The 22,628-nt window shown below is 44.4% G+C and overlaps 1 protein-coding gene across 3 annotated transcripts in view; it reads left to right on the forward strand.

Annotated features, from left to right (window-relative positions):
- DYM (dymeclin) overlaps positions 1–22,171 on the forward strand; it is a 215,479-nt gene extending 193,308 nt beyond the window's left edge. For all 3 annotated transcript variants that reach the window (XM_017819757.1, XM_017819758.1, XM_017819759.1), the window contains one exon: positions 19,612–22,171. In XM_017819757.1, coding sequence (XP_017675246.1) covers positions 19,612–19,761 — 150 coding nt within the window. In that variant the 3' untranslated portion in view covers positions 19,762–22,171. The remainder of the gene's footprint in view (positions 1–19,611) is intronic.
- Positions 22,172–22,628: the final 457 nt, after the last annotated feature.

Below are 22,628 nucleotides of genomic sequence, written 5' to 3' on the forward strand. Positions count from 1 at the left end.
GGCAGCAAGTAATACAGCCTCACTTAATTCCATTGCTTCTTATACCAAGGTCCTGTAAACAGAATTTTTGCAGTCTAGTACATCAGAGGTTTTTTTTGTCTTTTAAATATGAGAATATTTAGAGCTCTCATAGCTTATTTAGCGTTGTGACAATTTTTGGCTATAGACAAAATGTGACTGAAAACAGCTTGTCCACAACCTGTGAAAGTGCCTTTTAAGTCTCATCTGCTGCTCACTGGGACATGGTTGGAGTTGCAGGATCAGCCTTGTGGCTGGTGCCAGCCACAGGGACCCTGTTCACAGCCTGCATCCTGCGAGGCTGAGCCACTGCAGGGGGGGGTAAGTGGGTGACTTGGCCTCGTTGCTGGCATAACTGAGACTCGGGAAAAATCAGATGTTCTCAAAACTGTGTCTGCAGCTCAAGTTAACTAAAAAAATATTACAAACTTAGCATTCCTTGCATAAATATGATTTTCCATTTTAAAACAGTGCATCAGGTATGTTCCTGAGAATCTCAGAACACTGGTCCTTTCTGTTATATACCAGGGAAGCCAGAAGATGGCTGGGGGCTGTGCATGCTTGGAGATCCCTCATGTCTGTCAGTGAGAGGCTGTTGATGGTCAAGGCCAAAGTAGCACTAACACTCAAATCCACTTGCTTTATAATATGTTGAAAAATGAGTGAACTTGTCATGGTCCCAAAAAGACCTTTATTGTGATCCGGGGAAGCTCCAAACAGTTTAGAACCATGGTTTGGGTTTAGAACCATACCAGTGGTTTGGGTTGGAAGGGACCTTAAAGCTCATCTTGTTCCCACCCCCCTGCCATGGGCAGGGACACCTTCCACTGTCCCAGGTTGCTCCAAGCCCCGTCCAACCTGGCCTTGAAAACTTCCAGGGATGGGGCAGCCACAGCTTCTCTGGGCAACCTGTGCCAGGGCCTCACCTTTCTTCAACACTTTCTTAAGATCCTAATTTTCGTTAATGCACGCAGGATAAAGGACTGGCTGAAAACAGGCTATTTCAGGGTGCTAGGTAGTAAAACTGAATTGTATAAATGCATGTAGAAAGACCTTACATGTAGGATTCTCAGACACACTGGTGGGGGTTCACTGGCCTCAGGGTTATAGTGACAGTAGTAGTTTTTAAATCCAGTATATTGTGTATTTTTATCTTCTCCTTCATGTCCTACTTGTAGTTCAGTTATAGTTCTCTAGAAGAGTTGCATCCTGCTCATACAGAGGGCTTTGTTTATCGTACTGAAATCCAGGGAAGCACATTTCATCCCAGGATGACGGAGTGCATCAGAGCTGGGTATTGCACAAGAAGCCAAGGTAGCTTGTGGGAGGGTGGTGCTTGGGTGAGTGACTTGAGTAACAGTGATTCTGCAGTTCAGGAATGAGGTGCATTGGCCAAGATGAGGATGAAGGGTGGGCTTGCACTGGACACTCCTATTCCCAAGCTGCTGTCTACATGGAGACTAATATTTACATGGAGGCTTAATGTCTGTCCCCTCCACCCCTGAAAACTATTCCAGTTACCTTCTGGAAGCTGCATTCTGGATTCAGTCACTTCATTCCCAAGTCATTGCTTTCTTTACAAAGCTCAACAATTACAGTGGAATGAAATCACCTTATTCTGGAGTTGCCATAGCTGCTTCTGAAGAGCTATTGTATAATACTGTTATGCAGGTCAGTCTTCTGCAGAGGTCTGGACAGTGTTTTCACTATCTCAAACTAGTTTTGGGAATAAACTGAGAAGTTTAGATGACAAGGTCCTCCCTGCTCAGCCAGGAGACATGCGCTAGGTAAAAGTAAAAAATTGAACTGTATAAATGCAAATATAGTAATATTATATAAATACAGTAATATATGTCGTCGTTCTGAGGCTTAATTCTGAGACTGAACCAATAAAAATGGAAAAAAGGAAAATAAAACCCTTCTAGGAGCAGGGTGATCAGTGGTGCAGGAGTTTGCTGTTTATCTTCTGTGGTTGTCTTCACTTTGCCATCACCTTTGCTGCTCTGCAGAGCTGTAACTGCAGTCACAGCCCTGTACCCAGCCAAGCTGATTAATGTCTCAACCTTGCCTGTGGCAGCCTGTGGGTTGTAATTATCTACTTCTCAGATGAGAATTCATGCAGTTACATGCAGAGGCTTTAGAAGATGGAATAGTGTCCTGTAACAACAGTTATTAAAGGGGTTTTTATTTCTTTTTTTCACTCAAGACGAAGGGGAAAGGTTTTAAACTAAAAAAAGATAGATTCAGACTAGATATAAGGAAGAAACCTTTTATGATGAGGGTGGTGAAAGACTGGCACAGGTTGACCAGGGAGGTGTTGAATGCTCCATCCCTGGAATTGTTCAAGGCCAGGTTGGACGGGGCTTGGAGCAACCTGGGATAACAGAAGGTGTCCCTGCCCATGGCAGGGGGGTGGAACTGGATGATCTGTAAAGGTCCCTTCCAACACAAACCATTCCATAAGTCTATGATGCTATGAAATAAATGTGTAATTGTAAATGTGTAATTCTTTATGCTACCTGTAGGGAGCAGAAAAATATTTCTCTAAGGGACACAAGGGAAGTCCACTGCAAAGATCTTCTCCTTCCTTGGATCAGAAGAGTCTGGTTGTGCTCTACTGGTGACAGAGACAGCATGAGAGGGACCTCTCAGCATCTTCATCTCGTGTCCAGTGAAAGGTGCCCCAGCTGGTTCTTACCCAGGAGGATCCTCTTGGGCAGTGAGGAGCAGCAGCCATTGCTGTTAGGAATAATGTCTTGGAGGACAAAAATGGGGTAACTGGTGGCATTTTCCTGCTGTCACCCGTGATGAGGAATGTTTTCCAAGCTCCTCTGCCTGTGGCAGAATGTCCTAGCTCAGGACACTGCCAGAGGTAATAGCGGGGGGAGCTGGTGTTAGGTGACGTTGGATACTCTGCAAACTTCGTGGAGGGGAAGGGTCAGGACATGACACACAAACTCCAGTCACTAAAGAGAACATGGGTTGGCAAAAGAGATCAATCAAATACTTCTTTATGCACAAGTGAAGCCTGGTCTTGGCCTTCCATTGTACTGTGAAATACTCAATGAGACTGGAAGGGAGTGTAGCAACAGGATCTGATTTTCCGTGTGAGTTCTTGAGACACTGCATTGTCTGTGGGTCTGCTTTGACTTAAATGTGCAATTTAAAAATAAAGAAATAGTCCCTAAATTTAATTTCTCAGTGACATTTAGAAAGATAGGGTCATTTAAATGGGAAGAAGGATGTTTACATTAGATATTGGGAAAAAGTTCTTGGCTGTGAGGTTCATGATGCCCTGGCACAGGTTGCCCAGAGAAGCTGTGGCTGCCCCGGGATCCCTGAAAGTGTCCAAGGCCATGCTGGAGCAACCTGGTCTAGTGGAAAGTGTCCCTACCCATGACAGGGGGGTAGAATGAGATCATGTTTAAGGTCCCTTCCAAACCAAACCATTCTAGAATTCTGTGATTCTCTTACTTTATCAGAAGGAAGGACACAACCAGAGATTTTGAGCAGAAGAATTTAAACTTTGCACGGATTCTAACATGAAACAGTCTGTGTATCTGTTGTTTGATACCAGATACATTAAATTGGTTGATTTCATTGGTTTAAGGAAGCTACTACAAGAAAGAGACACCAAATACAAGGCAGAAAGCAAGCACTGGAGGAATGAGATGATGGGAAAGCAGTGTGAGACTTTCCAAGTCGCTCCCCATGGTAACAGAGCTCTGACCCTGGTAAACAACATTCTGCACGTGTCCGTTTCTCAAAGCTACTTCCATTCTGCTGGCCTGCCACATCATTTGAACTCTGTTAACCCTCAAGGATGATCCCTTTTTTTTTTTTTTTTGAAAGGCAGCACAGAGGAGCTTCCCTGCCCAGAGCTGCAGAGCTTTGGCTTCCCAGCAGCTTGGCAGGAGCCCAGTGCTCATGAGCAGCCCATCACTCCCTGTCCAGCACATCTTACAGGAGGGCTCCAGGCCAAGGCCCAGCCCCTCTTCGGAGCTGTGCAGTTGCTCGGGCTAAATAACATTCCCCAAGTTCCCCTCCCTAGAAAGCCTCCCTATACTTTCATTACGTTTTTTGCTGTGACTGAATCTGCCTCACATGTGTTGTGCAGTTCTTCCCTCCCTCTGCTGCATATGTTCTGAGTCCAATGAAAAGTCCAGTTGCCAAGTGTGCTGCATGTGGATGACGTGTTGTTTCCAAATATCTTGCGACTTTGGTCAAAGCAAAGTAAAATTACACTGAAATGCTCTGACCTTTTATTCCCCCCCCCTCAGTTGAAAGCTGTTTCCAACCCCTGTGTTCGTTTCCTACTGCATTTAAAATTAATTTTTTTGTTTCTTTGATTAATAAAAACCCACATTTTTTTCTGATTCCATCAAAAAAAAGTATTAACCACTTTTTAAATAAAATACAAACTAATGAGGCAGAGGCCAATAACTTTATCGCAGAAGGTGCAAGATTTGTTGAGTTATGACAACTGAATACAGGATAGAGGGAGAAAATAATCATGTAACCAACTTCCAATTATACTGATCCAATTGCTCTTCCACTTTTAAGGTTTAGCTGTCTTTTCTGAATTAGTCTTTTGAATTAAGTTTCCATAACATGTGGCAGATTGAGAAAAACAGTCCTCAGAAAATTGCTGCCCTGGATGACAGATGAACTAGATAATGGAGTATAATCTCTTCCATTTTCATGATTTTGACACATTTTCACTTCTGTGTGTATGTTTAAATCAAGGAATCAAAATAATTTTGAGTACAGAATATAAATCCTAGACAAAATTACAGCTTTCATTGCAGCGTTGGGTTAAATGTAAACAGCAGGAATGTTATAGATATCTTCTAATTAAATGCATAAATCAGAGAAATATCTTGAATGTTTACAGCAACTGCACCAAGAAGTGAGAATGAGGAAGAGATGTACTTTGTCAGCTGATGGCTGCCTCCGCTGCATTGCCATACTGAGTTTAATTTTGTCACAACCTTTGGTGCAAGTTGCAGAGCTTCTCTCTAGTTGATTTACAGGCTGTTTGTTCCTGCTGAGGATGATTAGTGTTGGAGATGGCTTTTTCCTGGCCAAGCAGGGGATTTCTCATGTCTACCAGCATCACTGCTGAGGGCTCTGCTGCTGGGATTTAGAGGGCAGCTGGTTTAGGTCACCATGCTTTCTTGTAGCTTTAGTTGTTCTGTAGTATCAGATGATGGCACTGAATCTTAAATCCATGTGGATTTAGGCTGGATTTGTGGTTCCTGAGCTTGTGGCACTCAACCCACAGTCTGTTGAGCCTGCAAAGAAAAACTGATTTTCCGTGTTCTTGTGCTGACTCTGTACCCTAAAAACCCTACTATGCTCCCTTCTACCCAGCTTTTCTCCTTGCCCTGTAGGTTGGAAAAGCCCTCCCAGACCATCAAGTCCAACTGTTCTCCAGCACTTCCAAGGTCACCACAAACCCATGTCCCCAAGTGCCACATCCACATGGCTTTTAAATCTCTTCAGGGAGGGGGACTCCACCACTACCCTGGGCAGCTGTGCCAGGGCTGGACAATCCTTTCCATGAAGAAGTTTTCCCTAATATCCAACCTGAACCTCCCCTGGCACAACTTGAGGCTGTTTCCTCCCATCCTGTCACTTGTTCCCTGGGAGCAGAGACAGGCAGGTGCAAAGTATTTTCAGTCACTGTGGGCTCTTAGAGCACAGGACATGAGAAGAGACAGAGAGTCCTGCATTTACTCCTTCCATGCCAGCTAGGTGATTTGTACTAGTTCTCTGTCACAAAAGATCCCAGAGTCACAGAATGGTTTAAAGACCTGAAAGACCATCTCATTCCAACCACCTGCCACAGGCAGGGACACCTTCCACTATCCCAGGTTGCTCCAAGCCACATCCAACCTGGCCGTGGATACTTCCAGGGATGGAGCTGCCACAGCTTCTCTGGGCAACCTGTGCCAGGACCTCACCACCCTCCTAGCCAGGAATTCCTTCCAAACATCCCATCTAACCCTGCCCTCTGGCAGTGGGAGCTGTGGCTCATGAGCTGAGTTCAGCTTGAGGACAGATAGTGTAGCAATGGGGTGACAATTTCCCACTCTGATGATGCTGCAGCAGCAGTAGCATCCAGAAGCTCCAGGAGGAAGATTGCCCCTCCTTCACTGCAGCACGTGAGCTGTCCACAGCAAGGATTGTTTTTTACATAGGAAACCTGAGGCTTGTGTCAGATATCTCACTGAAGGAAGGTCTCCTAGGTGGTATGAGCAACTGGCAGCTCCAAATAAGAGCAGGAAATTCCGTGCCTGTGCAGTAGAGTGGGAGGAGAGCTCAGGCCCTAAACTTAGGTGTTGTCCTCAAATGTGGGACCTGTGAGACTCTAGTGGTGCCTGTAGCTCTGAGCTCAGAGTCAGGCAGCAAAACTTCATTTGAATTCCTCATGCTTATCTGTCCCATCAGGTTTTGCCAAGCTCCATCCTCCTGAACTGAGACCAGCAAACCCTGATTGTTGCCACTAGGGTAAACAATCCTGACCTGAATGCACAGGGAGGAAGGGGGCAGTTATGTTTGATAACGAAGGGACATAATAGCATTTATGAATAAATGACTTCGAAAATTCCCCGGCCTGAGCTGGGGAGTTCTCTAGAAATGTTTGATTTGTGTCCTAAGGACAATCTTTACCAGAATAAGTCTTAATACAGTTGAGGTCATTGAAGGCAAACAAATCTGGAAATGCTGTGTCTATAGCATAGTGAAACAGAAAATACAAGTAATTTTCATTTGTTATTGGAAAAACAGCTCATTTGGGGCCCTTTTTCAGATCCGGGTGGTTGTTTGCATTAGAAGAAAAAGCAGTTTCACTCTAAGAGTGTGCTACTTTTTAAACTGGTGGCTTCAGGAAGACACCAAGCAAACATCCTTTTTGGACACAGTCAGCTCCTGACTCCCTCTGCTCAGGCAGTCAAGGAGATGCAGTTGCCCAGCTTGAAGACTTGTAAAAATGCTCTCCACCTTGAAACAATCCTTGTCGTACTCAGCAGTAGCTCTCCCTTTCTCCCTTCTACCCACTGCTTTCCTCTATCATTGATAAAGGCATGTTTCCAGTACCTAATTTGAACTTTTTATCACAACCTTCATGAATATAATAGAATATAGAATAAAATACAGAATAGAATGAACAATCTAAAAATCCATTTTTAGAAAAGGCACCCTAGTTATTTTTTGAGGTCAGGTTAACCCCTCCCCTTGCAAACCTTGGGGTTTGTCTTCACTGGAGTCTTAACATTAGGGCAATTTTTTTTTTAAAAAAAGCTGTGAAGGTCCACATCCGCAAAATAACTGTGTAAACGTCCACATTTGGCACCGATTCCTCGTCTGGCAGTCCCAGCAGAGATAAGGCTGCAGTCTGGCACCGCGTGCTGTGGCTGGAGAGGCCTTACTGTCATTTCACCTTTCGCTCCTTGAGACAAATAAATGGGATTTCCTGGCATGCAGCGGGGCAGCGCTGCTCATCCCACGGCACTGGTTGTCTCTTTGCAGAGGCTTGAAATACTTAAGAAGGGAGTATGTCCGTTGGGGTGTACGTTTTCCAGTTTGGGGAGATTAGGGAGCCAAAGGTCTGCAGACTCAATAGGGTGTTAGTCAGTGTGTCCTGAGCCTCAGGCAGATAAGGGTCCACTTCCTAGGCTGCCCTGATCTGAGAGTTAACAGTTGGTGACAGCGAGTCTGTCTCTGTTCTTAAGTCATTGTTATCATTTTTTTGTAATATTTACAGGCCTGGCTCTCTCAGATTAAAAAGTACAAAATCAAAAGGAGGTCTTCCTCCGTGGGGGTGGGGGGAGAGGATGTTTGGGCTTGGCGTGCAGCCCCGCCGCCGTGCTGGGTGGGAGGGACCGGAGGAGGATGTCGGGCTTGGGCTTCGTCTCTGTGGCTGCTGTTAAGTAAACGTCTAACCTCGTAAAGCGACCCGTGAGGAGCCCTCCACACGAGGAAATGTGCTGCAAATGTCAGCCTCCCAGGGGCAAATCAAAGCTCAGCTGGGAGAAGGGGTCTTATCTCTCTGGTTGGTGTGCAAAGCCAAGGTCTGGGTGGCGGTTTGGACCCCTGTGCAGTGATAACGGAGAGGAGCGTGGTCCCAGTTGTCCAAAGGAATGTTCTTTTTGGCTTGGTGGGATGTTTTGGATGCAGCGTTGCACCAATATCCAGTGAAAGCATGTCTGGGACCTCGTCACTGGAAAAATATGCAAACTGAATCACTCTGCTCTTCTCCTGCCACCTTTTGTGTTGGGGGAATATATTCTGTGCAACTAAATGAGAAAACAAAACTGACATTGCAGTAACTCTGGATTTGGGGTGAAAGAAACAGGCGGGTGACAACAGCATTTTTGACCTCTCAATGCTTTGTAGTTCTTCTGGATAATCCCAAGACTGTATTAGAGCAGAGAGGGGTCATGTGGGTGATTTGCAAAAGGAAGAATCCTTAAACTATGAAATTAGTGTGGTTTATGCAGTCATTATGCTTCAGTCTCTTCCCAGCTCAGATTCTGAAGAGCAAGGAGGTCAGCACTCCATAGGTGATCACCAGCTCCACCACTAAGCACAAGGTGGGATCAAGTCAGGTGGCAAAATCTCCATCTCCTTTTCCAGGGTGGGTGAAGAAGAATCTAACCCTGGGCATTACAATCCTTATTTAAAAAAAAAGAAAATGAGAAAAGAGCAGTGTTTACCTATTACTGGGCCAGAATTTGTACATAATCCAGACAGGTTCCTAAGGTGCATCCCTCTGGCAGCAAGGCACAGTGTTTGCTCAGGTGTCTTACTGAAACACAAAAATGTGGGTTAAGTTCTTGAAGTTCAGTTGTTTCCTTCATTGTCACATGTGTGTCCAATACCCTCTGGGTGGCACACACCATGGCAAGACTTTTATTTGCACAATAGCTGAGTTTTTGGTGGAAGTAGGAGCCGGGCAACAGTGAGAGGTTTATCTGGGGTTTGTTTTGGGATGATGGGATGGTGCCTTAGCCTAGGTGGGGCAGTCATCCGTGATGTTATCTGGAGCACAAAGCATTTCCATGATAAACAACATTCCTTGTATTTTAGAGTAGTCTGCTATCAAAGTCAAAACAACTGCTCTGACTTAGACAGTAGCACTCACTGCTCAAAATTTTTAAAATACATAGTTGGCTCCAAGATTTGTCAAGAGTAGTTCTACCATGTCTTTGAGTATATAGCTACACATATCATTCATTATTCAGCAGGGTTAGTTTCTCCAAAGCTTCCATCTTTCATACATTTCATAGGCCTTTTTCCAGTGAGTTTTTCTTTACTGTTAAAAGAAAGTTTAATAAATTATATGCATTAGACTAAAAGTGTGGAACTCACTTTTCAGAAAATAATTAGCAGATGATCGTCTCTGGCGGGAGAACTGGAATATTGTTTGGCATTTATAGCATTTGCTTTGTTTTTAAAAAAAAACAGATACACAGTTATGGAGTTAATTCTTCTTTGCTGCCTTCTCCTACAGTATCTCCAATAGGAGACTTTGCTTTTTTCACCCCTACTTTACCCTCCTTTGAGTTCCTTCACATTGTTGCAAGTAATCAAATTGCACAGCAAGAATTATTCTTATCTTTGGTGAGTCCTGAACCATAAAAAACCCCTTTTGTTTTATGTAAGGGTTTCCCCACTGACCAGCTGATGAAGGCCTTGAAGGCACCGCAAGCTTTTTATGGACTGATCAAGCACCTCAGTCTCTCACAGGTCACAAAATCGCAGAATTGTCTGGGTTGGAAAAGCCCTCTGAGATTATCGAGTCCAACCATTCCCCCAGCACTGCCAAATCCACCACTAGCCCATATTCCCAAGTGCCACGTCCACATAGCTTTTAAATCCCTCCAGGGATGGTGATTTGCTCCAGATCTGCTGGTTGACTGCAGAACTGATCCTGCTCTGCCTTCACTTGCTTGCTGAACTTTATATTTTCTGTCTTTGGCAGAGTGATCCAAACGGTACATGTATGGATTTAGGACAACTTGAGTTTATGCCCAATGTGAGACCTTCAAAGAGTTGTTCCTCCCCCTGCTACCAATTTACACAATACATGAAAGTGAGATGTTCCCAACTGAGTTATGACACCCAGTTTCTTAAACTTTACCTTTTGCACCCTTGAAAAGGGCAAATGGTATTTTGGTGTTTAGAAAGTCTTTATAAGGTTACAGGGTTTGAAACTTAAAAAATTTCTAGATGTCTAAGCCCTTCTTTGAGGGTACTGCTAAAGCATCATGGTCTTAATTGTGAGTTGTAGCAGAGTGAAGTGTCTGAATTCTGCTGCTAATCTTGTGACCTTTTGTTAGCAGCTGTACAAGTCTTCTGTATAAAGGTATCAGTGAATGAGTGATTTCTAAACTCATTTCAGTTTTAACAGAGATGTTTGCTGCAAACCTACTGTTTTTCGTGGCCACATAAAGCTCTGCACATCAGTCTAGAGGCGGATGGGTTGTGAGGTGAAGCACAGGAAGCCAGGGCTTAAACTCATTTGCATCTTCCTTAGCACTGGTAAAAATAGGGACTGCTGTTATGAAATGTGCATTTTCTGCAAATCCCATGGTAGGAAGGGCTTATACCTCCACTTCACATCAATAGAAGTTTTCTGAGTTGACAGGCTCATCCCCGTTTGTGCTGTGCTGCCCTTGAATGCCACTGAGAAATGGGTCCGGGGATTATTCTGGTTTTCAGATTTTAATTCCCTAAATTCAAAAGCACACAAAGGATTTTATTTATTTATCTGAGTAGTTGATGTGTGGGTCATGAGTGCTTGAGTGGGGTCAGGACCTAGAACAATTTTGTCAGTTGAGTCAGTAGCTTTCTTCATTCCACATGTTTAAATCTTTATTAGCTTTACTTCAATTTTAAAAACACTCTTTGTTTTTAACTGTTGTCATTTCGAGGTTCTTTACTTTTTTGCTCAAATCTATATTCTTTCTTCTAAAAGGCCTCTGTATTTTCAAAGAGTTATTGTTTTGGGTTAAGCCCTGAAGTGAATGAAAGTAGTCTTTTTTGTTTATGGTAGCTCGTTTACACGTCATGCCTTCATCCTTGAACTTAAAAATTTAATTACATATATCAATCTCTACTCCACTTTTTTCTTATTATTTGGTAAAGCCAACATATATTGTATATTCTGGAGTGTTGCAAATTCCTCGTAGTGTTCCTGTTGCAGTTCCCCATCTCTCCCTGGTCAGGCAGCAAGTCAAAGCTCTGTCTGGCTCCTAGGTGTTGAACTGTCTTCTTGGAAGTGTTCTGGAAAAATGTTTGTCTGTCTAGAGAACGTGGCATAGAGAACAATCCTGACAGGGCAAGCAAACTGTAATTACAGCTCTAAATCCTTGAGTTGGGACTATGTATGTATAATACATACAGTGTTTTCTAGAGGTTAATGATGCTTAACAGTGTGTAATATCTGAGTTTTTCTTTGGTCTTTCATCTTCCTAATCTTTTCTTCCTGTTTCAAAATTTCTCCAGGGAGACACAGTATCTCTGAAGCTGAGGTTTTTTTCTCAAACTGAGTGCTTTAAGGAATTTTCAGAGAATCCCAGAATAGTTTGTGTTGGAAGGAACCTTAAGGCTCATCTCATTCCACCCCCTGCCATGGGCAGGGACACCTTCCACTAAGCCAGATCAGGTTGCTCCAAGTCCCATCCAGCCTGGCCTTGGATATTTCCAGGGATCCAGGGGCAGACACAGCTGCTCTGGGAAACCTGTGCCAGGGCCTCCCCACCCTCACAGACAGCAATTCCTTCCCAATAGCCCATCTATCCCTGCCCTCTGGCAGTGAGAAGCCACTCCCCCTTGTCCTGTCCCTCCATCCCTTGTCCCCAGTCCCTCTCCAGCTCTCCTGAAGCCCCTTTAGGCACTGGAAGGGGCTCTCAGGTCTCCCTGGATCCTTCTCTTCTCCAGGTGAACCCCCCCAGCTCTCCCAGCCTATCCTTACAGCTGCTGACCAATGTTTTAGTTTATTTACTGTCCTGTCTAAAAGTAGCCCAGAGTCCAGGTGTTTCTGAAGTGGACTCAGGAGAGCCTGAATTGGCTACCTGGCCTCGTCCTGTGTTCAGATATGTGTGTTTATACAGTGCTTTTGGAATTTGTATAGATTAACAACTCAATATGAAGACAAAAATCATTTCTATGGCACGGTTTGGAGCTATTGACATTTATCAGCAATATTACTTAGCTGAGTAGAAAAGAAAAAAGTGTGGATATATTTTCACCCCTGAATTTCTAGGACTTTAAAGCTGTCAGTATTTGCCATTCTATCCCAGAAAGAAATGCAGTCTTCCTCTTATGGTACCCTGCAAAGCTTTGTGCCCTGGCAGGTTTACCACAACTATTTAACTCATTTAAATCATTGTGTTTTTACCAATAAACATCTAGGCAGAGCTGTTTGGCTAATTTTTCCCCAAATGACCTGGCTTCTCAGTACTCTGTTAAAATAAAATGGTAATTGCTGAACTCTGACCAGAGGCACGTCTGCTTTTCTGGTGGTGGTTCACATCCAACACTGAAAATTCACTGCTGAGCGTTTATTTTCCTGCAGCTCTGGTTGTACAAACCTTTACTCAAAGTGACCTGAAGACAGAAGTCACGTATCAATGAGCCTAACTTTCTAAACAGCTGTCTCCCTATAGATTAACTTACCTGCCCTGCTGAACCAGGAAGATTGTGTCCCAATAGGAGAGTATGGGTTACCTGTCTTATGGAATTTTACTCCCTGGGTAAAATGTTGTTGTCTACTACAGCTCGTGGAATTCCTTAAACTTTTACATTTCTTTTATTATACATAATACTATATTTATTATATTTAACATATTTAGCTTGTGCATAGATGGTTTTGAATGTCTTATCACCCTGAGTTTTCTGTTTCTTTCTCAACCCTCCTGGCATGTTCTGAGCCCCAGTTTTCTTCACCATCTTTCAGTTTGCACCTATTCCTCACGCAGATCTCTGAACAAGACGTGCGGCTCACACCTAGTCTAGCACGTTTCCTGTTTGCTTCCCTCATCTCCCCACCACCGTCCTCTGCTGGGCTGTCTGTGCTGCGGGCCTGAGAAGGAGAAGAAGATGGTATCAGGCAGGTGTGGTGTAGCCCATACAGATATTTCGCCAAAGCCACACCGGCTTTCTGTCTGAAGTCAAAGAGAAGCACCGCAGACACGAACAGAACCAGAGGAAGATGAAAGGGCCTTATCACCTCAAAAAGAATTAAACAATTGCAAAAATTCAGTCTATCAGTGTCTTAAACCAAGCACTGAGATGTTTGCATCCACAAATTGTGCTCCATTAAAGAACTCAAGTGCTTGTATTTATATAAAAAGCAAATATATCAATGCTTACATATGTACCTGGGTATCGACACCATGCACAGTGTACCAAGCATGACTGTTGAGGTTTTTTCCAGGATTGCTGTTTTGGGGACCAGATTTCAAGGTGGCATTGTGGATTTTGCAGACAATAACAAGTGCACTTCCTTTGCCCAAACTCCTTACAGGTTGGCGTGTTCGGTGCATGGCAGGTTGTAGGGGCAATCATGGCTAGAGTAAATATTCATTATGGACCCTAGAATAGAGACTTGGTACAATGCTGAATCTGAACCCTGTCTCTTTTTTTCTTTGCCATTTGATGTATTTTGCTAATAAAGTCCAATCCTACAGATGCTCTGCAGGCAATACTGCTATATTTAGCTGAAACAATATGAAACACATAATTTGCCAGCATGTCATTAGGTTACCAAACAGGACTCAGAGTAAGCTTTTCAAACACACACAAATCCCACTTTCAGAAAGACTTTGAAGGTTTGGATTGATGGAAAGTCCCCATGAATTTGACTCTCAAATGTGTTCAGACTCTTTTGGAAATGGTACTTTGCTCCTCAGAGAGTCACCTGTTTTTGAAAACAGTGACCTGCACTTGATTGCTGTTTCAGAAACCAGAGTTTCTAACCACAACTAGAGGAAAGGAGGACTCTCCACATTTTTATTAATACAGTTCTTTAATTTCTTTATTTTCCACAGTGACTGCCCCATTTCTTTGGCGAGTCCTGCTTTTCATCCAGTAAAACATCTAGATCAGGGAATAAAGCAAAGACATCGCTCTTAAAGCAGCTCCATATGCCCTTGCTTATATTATCTTCGTGGAGATCATCCACTGACATAACACTGTAGCCTAGGAGCAGCTCCAAGGGTTGATTTGAAGGGAAAGGCTATTTTATTTAACGTACAGCTCAAGCCTTGCAGTGCAGATGCCACTGCGTTCCCTGGAGCGGGGCCAGGTGCTGCTGGCTGGCCATGATGTTCTCTTCCTCAACGTTAACTGAAAAAAGAGAAAAAAAAGACCAAAAAGAAACCAAAACACCCCGATGTTGTTGAACTTCTGCGGTGGGGGAGTTATTGCAGTTCAGTTCTTCATCTGTTCATCGGGCTTCTTGTGGTTTTTCATCGAATCATATGATTGACAACACAGACAGTCTGCAAAGTTCTCGGTCTGTCTCGTTTGTACCCTCGTCCCAACCACTAAATCTGACTTCTGCTTTGTCTGGCAGAAGAAAACAAGATAGGGTGCAGTGGTGGAGTGATTCACCGGAGCTGATAAGTGATGTCTCTGTTTAACTTGTGCCGCTCAAACCGTAGCGTTACCTCCGGCTCTCGGGTTTTCAGGGACTGTCTCAGGTTGGTTTGTTTTAAACTATCTGGGGTTGTTTGTCCTCTATAAGGGCTGGAGGGAAATGCAAATAATGGCTGCAGTGGACCCATTTGTGTTCAGAAACTTAAATAGTGAACAGCATCGTATATAGGATCACAGAGGGTTTTGTGCTGGGAGGGACCTTAAAGATTATCCAGTTCCAACCCCTGCCATGGGCAGGGACATCTCCGCTAGCCCGGGTTGCTCCAAGCCATGCCCATCCTGACCTTGGACACTTGCAGGGATCCAGGGACAGCCACAGCTTCTTTGGGTAACCTGTGCCAGGGCCTCACCACCCTCCCAGCCAGGAATTCCTTCCCAGTATCCCATCTAACCCTACCTTCTGGCAGCGGGAAACCCTTGTTTTGTCACTCCAGGCCTTCCCAAGTCCCTCTCCAGCTCTCCTGGAGCCCCTTCAGGCACTGGAAGGGGCTCTCAGGTCTTCCCAGGGTCTTCTCTTCTCCAGGCTGAACACCCCCAGCTCTCCCAGCCTGGCTCCAGAGCAGAGGGGCTCCATCTTTCGACACCATCACAAATAGGACTGTCAAGGAAAAAAAGGGATGATTAATCCTGTGCCAGGGCTTGTCCTCTGTTATTAAGACTACTGTTTAAGATGCCTTAGAATGGTCCCTCTTTTCAAAAGAGGTTCACTGGAGTGTCACCAGCTGGGGAGCAAATGTCTTTCCAGGAGTAAGTTGGACACAACAGCAGCAAAGCAGAAGAAAATGGTTTTGTGCACTGCTGGTTTGATGTGCCACTTTGGGAATTTTGTTAACCATGATAGAAACTCAACAGTGCTGGCTGGGACATTGCTGGGAGTGCCCTGAGACTCCTGTGGCCTGGTTGTTTTACAGCTCTGCAGACACACTCATTCAGTGTCACCTCCTGTCTGCAACACATGGCTAAGGCTCCTGATCACTCATTTGGAAGCAGTACATGCAGGAGGCAAATGGCACAGATCTGAATTGAACCATTCCTTGAACCCATTGAAAATCTTACGGCTTTTTGGCCTCAATAAATCTTCTTATGTGGTTTCTAATTCTGGCTGTTACAAATAGTTTTAAAGTCAGTCTGATAAGAAAGAAACTTTTTGAGGTGGCTTAAATTTTGGTGGTTTTGTTTGTTAATAAATTCTGTTTTCAGTGAACACCCTTCTAGTGAGACAGTATGGGTAGTTTTTCATCTTAGCAGTGGATGACTTCCATGGTTAATCTTGCAAGGTAGATCACAAAATCACTGAGGTTAGAAAAACCCTCTAAGATCAAGTTCAACCACTAACCCAGCACCACTGTGTTCACCACTAAACCATATTCCCAAGTGCCACATCCACATCCCAAAGATGCTGGTGCAGTTCTCTCCATGCTGGGCCTCTAGGATTTCTCATTTTTAATGAATGAGAAACCGTGGCCAGCACACAGCCAGGCATCACTGCAGCCGTCCAAAGAAGGTGGGTTTGAATTGCTGACCTGCAATTCAGATTCTCCGTGTGTCATTAACAGTGCATTGAGCTGTCCTGGGCCCACTGTTCAGGTGGACCATCACAAATCCGTCACTCCTGCCATTACTTACATTATTTTTATACAAACGCATTCAAAATTGTGTGTATGTAATGGCGACGTGTATGATCCCTCTGCTTAAAAGTCTCATTTTCCTTTTCTACATTTCCAAGATACAGTGCAGACTGTTCAAGGCATGTGTTGAGAGTGAGAGAGTGCAGACTGACTGCAGTGAGTTATAGCCTTTAATCTGAAATTGATTATTAAATTGCTGCAGTACGATTGCAATCGATGGCAACATTGATCAGCCTGAAGAAAAGCTTAATAATAAAATCAATGCATGGGTTATTGCCTGAAAATATGAATGCTATGTGATTTATTTTAGGCTGCCCCTCCAGCTGAGAGATAATGGGATAGTAAGACCTGAGCATCTCAGATGGAGCTGTTGGAACTTCTAATACAATTTTACCTACAGCTTTAGGGCTGGAGATGTTTGTTAGGCTTCACAAGAGCCCAGAATGCTCCCAGCTTACTGCCACAAGTGTTTGCAAAAGCAGTAGCTGTATCTGTGTCCCCGAACGTGGGGGGGAAAAAAAAGTTATCTGTGTTTAATTCAACTGAAATTAGTATCTTTAATCACTTTTTTCCCCCCTTCCCTCCCAGAAGGACTACTCCAGGCTGCAGTCCTGGTGTGCAGCTGCCCCTGGGGTGAAGAGTGGCAGCTGTTTAAGGCTTTTCTCTGCCTTGAAATGTTGCCATGGTGTAACCATGAGGTTTAACCATTCATTCTGCTGATGCAGTGCTGAAGGGAATGTGCTGCTGTCAACACTGACCACAAGTCAGGATGTTTTGGAGGGAAGTGGGGAAGACTGCACCAAGGATAAGCAGAGTAGAATATCAGGGTTTTTTAAAAAAAATAAATAGTAATGAAAATATACTTGAGGGCTTGATTGGGGTGAGGTTTAACCTTCCAAAAGAATTCTAGTGTCCTGAGAGGAGGGGTAGGGTGGCAGAAGAGGAAGGCAGGGACAGTTTGAGAACTTGGAGATGTGGTGGGAAGGGATAGAGGATATTAATGAAAAGGAGGATCTCTTGAGGCTGATGAGAAAAAAGAAAACTTGCTTGGGCAAGTTCAAAATAGAAAGATACATTAAAGAGAGAGGATAAGGATGCAGTGAAAGGGAGTTGGGGTGGGAGTAGGATAGGAGGCAGGAAATGAGAGATGGGGGTGAGTATGAGTGCAAGGTGCCTGAGAGTGAGAAAATAAAGTGATGCAGAACATTAAACAGGCTCATCAAAACAGACCTGGGAAAGAGAGGTGGTAGAAAGTGGGATGGGTGCGTGAAAAGGCTGTCGTAGAGCTTCTCTACCACAAACTGCATGTCTGACACAGGAAATTAAACTTGCTGATGTACCTTTGAGGTTCTGAGCTTTGAACTCAACAGGAGTTAAGTGCAGAAGTGCCTTTAACAACCTGGTCTTTTATGTGCCTTAGTTCCTTGAACAGAGATAATGGTGTCCTCCTTCCCTCCCTGACTGCTCTGAGGTTGAGCTCCCCACTCCTTCCAAAGTCCTGAAGTACAATAATGACAGTCAAAATGGTTCCTCCCAGGCTCCACATTGTCATCTGGCTAAGTAGAGCTGTGATTGAGGGCCTGACCCCAAAATGAGCCAAACCATGGCAGCTCCAGAATGTGAGAGCACTTGGAAGGTGGCACTGACATCCTCAGCGATGGAGGAGATGTCACATTGTCACCCAAGGCTGTGGTTAAGCCAAGCTGGACAAGCTGTCCATGGAGACTGTAGGAGGTGGCACATTGTCACTTGGGAGGGTTGGAAGAAGCTGTCCATGGAGACATCCTCCTTGTAAAGCACAGCACAGGTGGCACCTTTGTGTCTCGGTGTAACTGTGTGCTCAGCACTTGCACCAAACTGCTCCAGTAGCAGCAGCAGCACAAGGAAGGAGTAGAAACACAGAGTCACAGAATCCTTGAGGTGGAAAACCCCCCCAAGATCATCGAGTCCAAATGTTACCCCAGCACTGGCAAGCCCACCACTAACCCACGTCCCCAGGTGCCACATTTACATGTTTTCTACAACTTTCTACAGGTTTCCATGTTTTCTGGCTCCAAGAATACAAATAACCTGAGTGCACAGAAGTTAAATACATAACCCTGAAAACCAAGAGGCCAAGAAAGGCTCCTTTAAAGGAGACTGATCAAGCCAGAAGTCCTGTACCCTAAGGCAAGGAAACAGGACACTGTGAGCTCAAGAAATAGGATAGGGAATCCCTTCATTATTAATGGGCAGAGAGGCTCCTTAGCCATTGCTGTGCTTGTTCTGATCATGTCACACAGTTGAGTTTATTCTTAGTCTTAGCCACAGCCTTATAAATAATAAAATGCATCGTGTTTTATCTTACCCCAGTGATCATTGCAATGCGGCTTTTGTCTGAGACTCTGCCAAGCTCAGGCACAGGCAACATTTAGAAGTGGATAAAGTGAAGACCAGAGTACAAAAGTAGACTCAGCCCTTCCAAAAGCACACTGAGAGTGAACACAGTGGGTTTTCAGTGTGTGTTGCTTTGGGAGGAGGGTGGAATGAGAGGACTGGGAAACTAAAGTCGTAGCATGTCTGTCTCTGCTCTCTGGTGAGAGACAGGACCCGAAGGAATGGCCAGAGCTGTGTCAGGGGAGGATTGGGTTGGATCTCAGGAAAAAGTTCTTCCCCCAGAGGGTGGTTGGGCACTGAACAGGCTCCCCAGGGCAGTGGGCACAGCAATAAGCCTGACAGAGCTCAAGGAGTGTTTGGACAATGCTCTCAGGGCCAGGGTGGGATTGTTGGGGTGTCCTGTGCAGGGCCAGGGGTTGGACTTGATGATCCCATGGGTCTGTTCCAGCTCAGGATATTCTGTGATATCACAGGCTATGTTTATTCTTACAGCCTTTCCAAAGGATCCTCCTGCTAAAGAGCCAAGTAAAATTAACAGCAAAATGCTTTCTAGGGAAAACTGCAATAAACAGGTCTGTATGTGCAAAAGCAAGAAGGCCTTTGTGAAGCTGCTGAAAATGACAGTTTTTCTTAGGACCTTTTGTGTTTTGTAAACGATTCACGTGTTCAGTCTGTTAACATGCAAATGGATTGTGATCAACAGTAAAGGGGTTGAATACAATATGCTAATGTAGCACTCATTCAAAGAAGAAATTATAAATGATCTCTTTATCCTGTAAATATTTTCCTTTGGGTCTAATGGTTTAGTTCCTCCCATTATTTTGTTGACCAGACTTCTTTCTTCAGTGTTTACATGGGCTGTGTGTTTGCAAACAGACATGCAAACCTCCCCTCACTGGACTTTGGTTTCTTGTTGCAGAAGTTCCCCGAGCTGAAGTTCAAGTACGTGGAGGAGGAGCAGCCTGAGGAGTTCTTCATCCCCTACGTGTGGTCCTTGGTCTACAACTCTGCCGTGGCCCTGTACTGGAACCCCCATGACATCCAGCTCTTCACCATGGACTCTGGCTGAAGGACACCCAACCCAACCCAACCCAACCCAACTCTGTCTTTACAGAAAACGAACCTCTGCACCGCGTGTTGATACGTGACCCCTTCCAACATGCACCCTCTGACCCCAAAGCTTACAGAGAATGAAGTTGCCACCACTGTACAGCCCATTTTTGGAAGCAGATTGCCACCGACACGCTGGTGACAGGCTGTGGTGTGAGGGACTCGTAGGCACCCTTGTATTTATACCCATAACCTAGAGCTTGTTTGATGAAAATGAGGCCTTACACATGGGGTGTGATGTTACTACCAACCACAAACCTGATTTTTCTTTTAACTTAACGGGGTAAATGAGGAAAGAGGCTTTGGTTTGGAAGCAGCATTTGTGTTTTTGTTTCTTTCAGGCGAGGCAGCTTCGTTGGGTCAAGCTTTTTATGGTCTGTTGGATTCTGCCGTGGGTTGATTGTTACCTAATCCCGTGTTTTCACTCACAGCCCTCCCTTTCCGTGGCACTGTCAGGGCTGCAGTCCTGAAATTGGTGTCTACGCTGTCATCCAAGGGAACTAAGCAAGCAGCATCTTAATCAGATTAGCTCCCAGGCAGATTCAAAACACTTGATTTAGATGTTTGTGGGAGGATTTTCAATAGCAAGTCTTTTTTTGTTGTTGTTGTTTTTTTGACTGACTCTACATAGGGCTAGAAACACCAGCTTTCGGGGTCAAGTCCCTTACAGACTTGTTTTTCTGTGCTCCTGTACAGAAGTTGTTCCTGGAAATTGAAGGTGTAGGGAAGGGGGGGGTTGGAAAAAGTCCAAAGAAAATAATTATAAGATTGTAAAGTAGACCAGTGTCCTGTAATGTGCGTAATGGTGACAGTGTGTCCTGGGGATCCTTGACGAAACTGTGTTGAAACCCCTCTTTTTGGTATTGAAGGTTTTATGGCAGAAGTATAAATTTATCTGAATGTAGAGTACTTCTCTTTCTTTCTGTTGTTGTTTTCAAGTGCCCTTTCCTGATACACCTGTTTCAGCAGTGGGAAAAGCAGAAGAAATGTGGTGTGATTTTGAAAGAACATCTCATGTATCAAAGTGGGGATATTTTTTTGGGAGAGACTCCCAACGATGCCCGTTGCACACACATGTGCACACTCTCCCCATCCCATGTGCTGCTGTGGGGGGGGACTGTCACCAGTGCATTGCATGCCAAAACTTCCAATTTCAAGGAATCAGTTCCTAAACATATGTGGCAACCCTTTGTATTCACTGCCTGCTCCAGCATGTTCTGTTTGTTGACCTGAGGAATCAGGTGCATTTGCTTTCAGACAGTCCTTCAAGTGGCTTTAAATAGAATTTCTTGCACTGTTTGGTCCCCCTAAAGGATGTGCTAAGATTGTACTTTCCTTTTATCTGCTTGTTTAGAGGTGGAAGTCCATTTGAGTCCTACACAAATGGAATTGCTGGCTTAAAAAAAAAAAAAAAAGCTTTCCAGATTTATTAAAATATAGCTACAAAGGGATATATACATGTATCTACAGCCCTGGAGCATTTAGGACTTTATGGCAGAAGCTTTTGAGAAAAGGCAATGTTAAGACTGGGGATGCAGTGTTTTCTTAGGCAAATAGGAGAAATGAATGAACCACGACTGAGCTGCACATAAGTTGATGCTGTGTTTTTGAACTTATTCTGTTTTGTTTTGTTCTTTGAGCAAACGTCAAAAGGGGATGACTTTTCTTACTTACTGTAGTGATTCGTAATTTTGTCTTTATTAAAAGACTAAGAGTGTTTGTGAGTCAGCAGGGCTGCCCAGCTTTGGAGAGGTCAGTCTGAAGATGCACTTTTAAACTGGGGATTCTGAAGCTACTGGGATGGCTCAGTGTTCATCTGTTTTAAGCAGAACTTGAACCTGCCCAAGGGGAGCACCCTCCACCCCGGGGCGAGAGAGGCCTCACCAGAGCAGACAACTCAGCCAGGTGCCAGACTGCAGAGAACTTGATTTCTTCTGCGAAAGGGCTTTTTACAAAGAGAAGGGTACATGAAGCAGCAGTCTGACAGAATAGGTCAAACCAGCTGCTGAGCCAGCGTGGGAGTCGCACAGTGAATTGTCTCTCACTGTCCTCTCGTTGTGGGGACACTGAAGTACAGAAGGAACAGGTTTGTTCCAATGGCATAATTTCCTTGTGTGTTTAATAATATGCTGTGCTCCCAGATCCCAGCTGGTTTGGAACAGCTGGAGTTACCACCTAAAGCTGGAACAGCAGAGCCAGACCAAGATTTTCACTAAAATCCATTGGCTCCTCCAAGAGTTGGAGCGTGATGTGGGTCTGGCAGTGCCCTGATGTCTGCACTCTGGTACGGTCACAAATACTCTTGTTTTCCTTCACCTTAGGGATCCTTTTCATTACTTTGTGTGAAAGATTTATTATGCATAATAAAAGAAAAAAATAAAACAGTACGTACAGGGTGTTGTTCTGTTTTCTGTGATAGCTGCCATGGGATGAGTCTTGGGGTGGTCATCAGGCCTAACGTGCACAAGGCTTTGTAACATCCTCCAGGATGTGCAGTAAGAAGGATGTTATTTTATTTATTGTATAAAGTAAATAATTGTTTAAATCAGTGCTTGGTGCAAGAAGGGAAGTGTCATATGGAATCTCACCTCTTGACAACTCAACCTTGACGGTCGTGGGGGGAAACAGAGCAGGGACTGGATTGTCCACACCAGACCAGATGTGATGTGTTGCTGCACCCTCAGCTTCTCTTTCCTGTTGTTCTGGCCACCCCACGTAAGCCAATGTTGTGTCTCTGTTTTTTGGGGGGACAGGATGAGTGTGTCATGGGGGCCTTCACCTGACCACGCTCATATTTGGGGTGACCTAACGGTGGCCTTGCAGTGC

Source organism: Lepidothrix coronata, unplaced genomic scaffold, assembly GCF_001604755.1.
Source record: "Lepidothrix coronata isolate B3197 unplaced genomic scaffold, Lepidothrix_coronata-1.0 Scaffold77, whole genome shotgun sequence".
Taxonomy (NCBI): domain Eukaryota; kingdom Metazoa; phylum Chordata; class Aves; order Passeriformes; family Pipridae; genus Lepidothrix; species Lepidothrix coronata.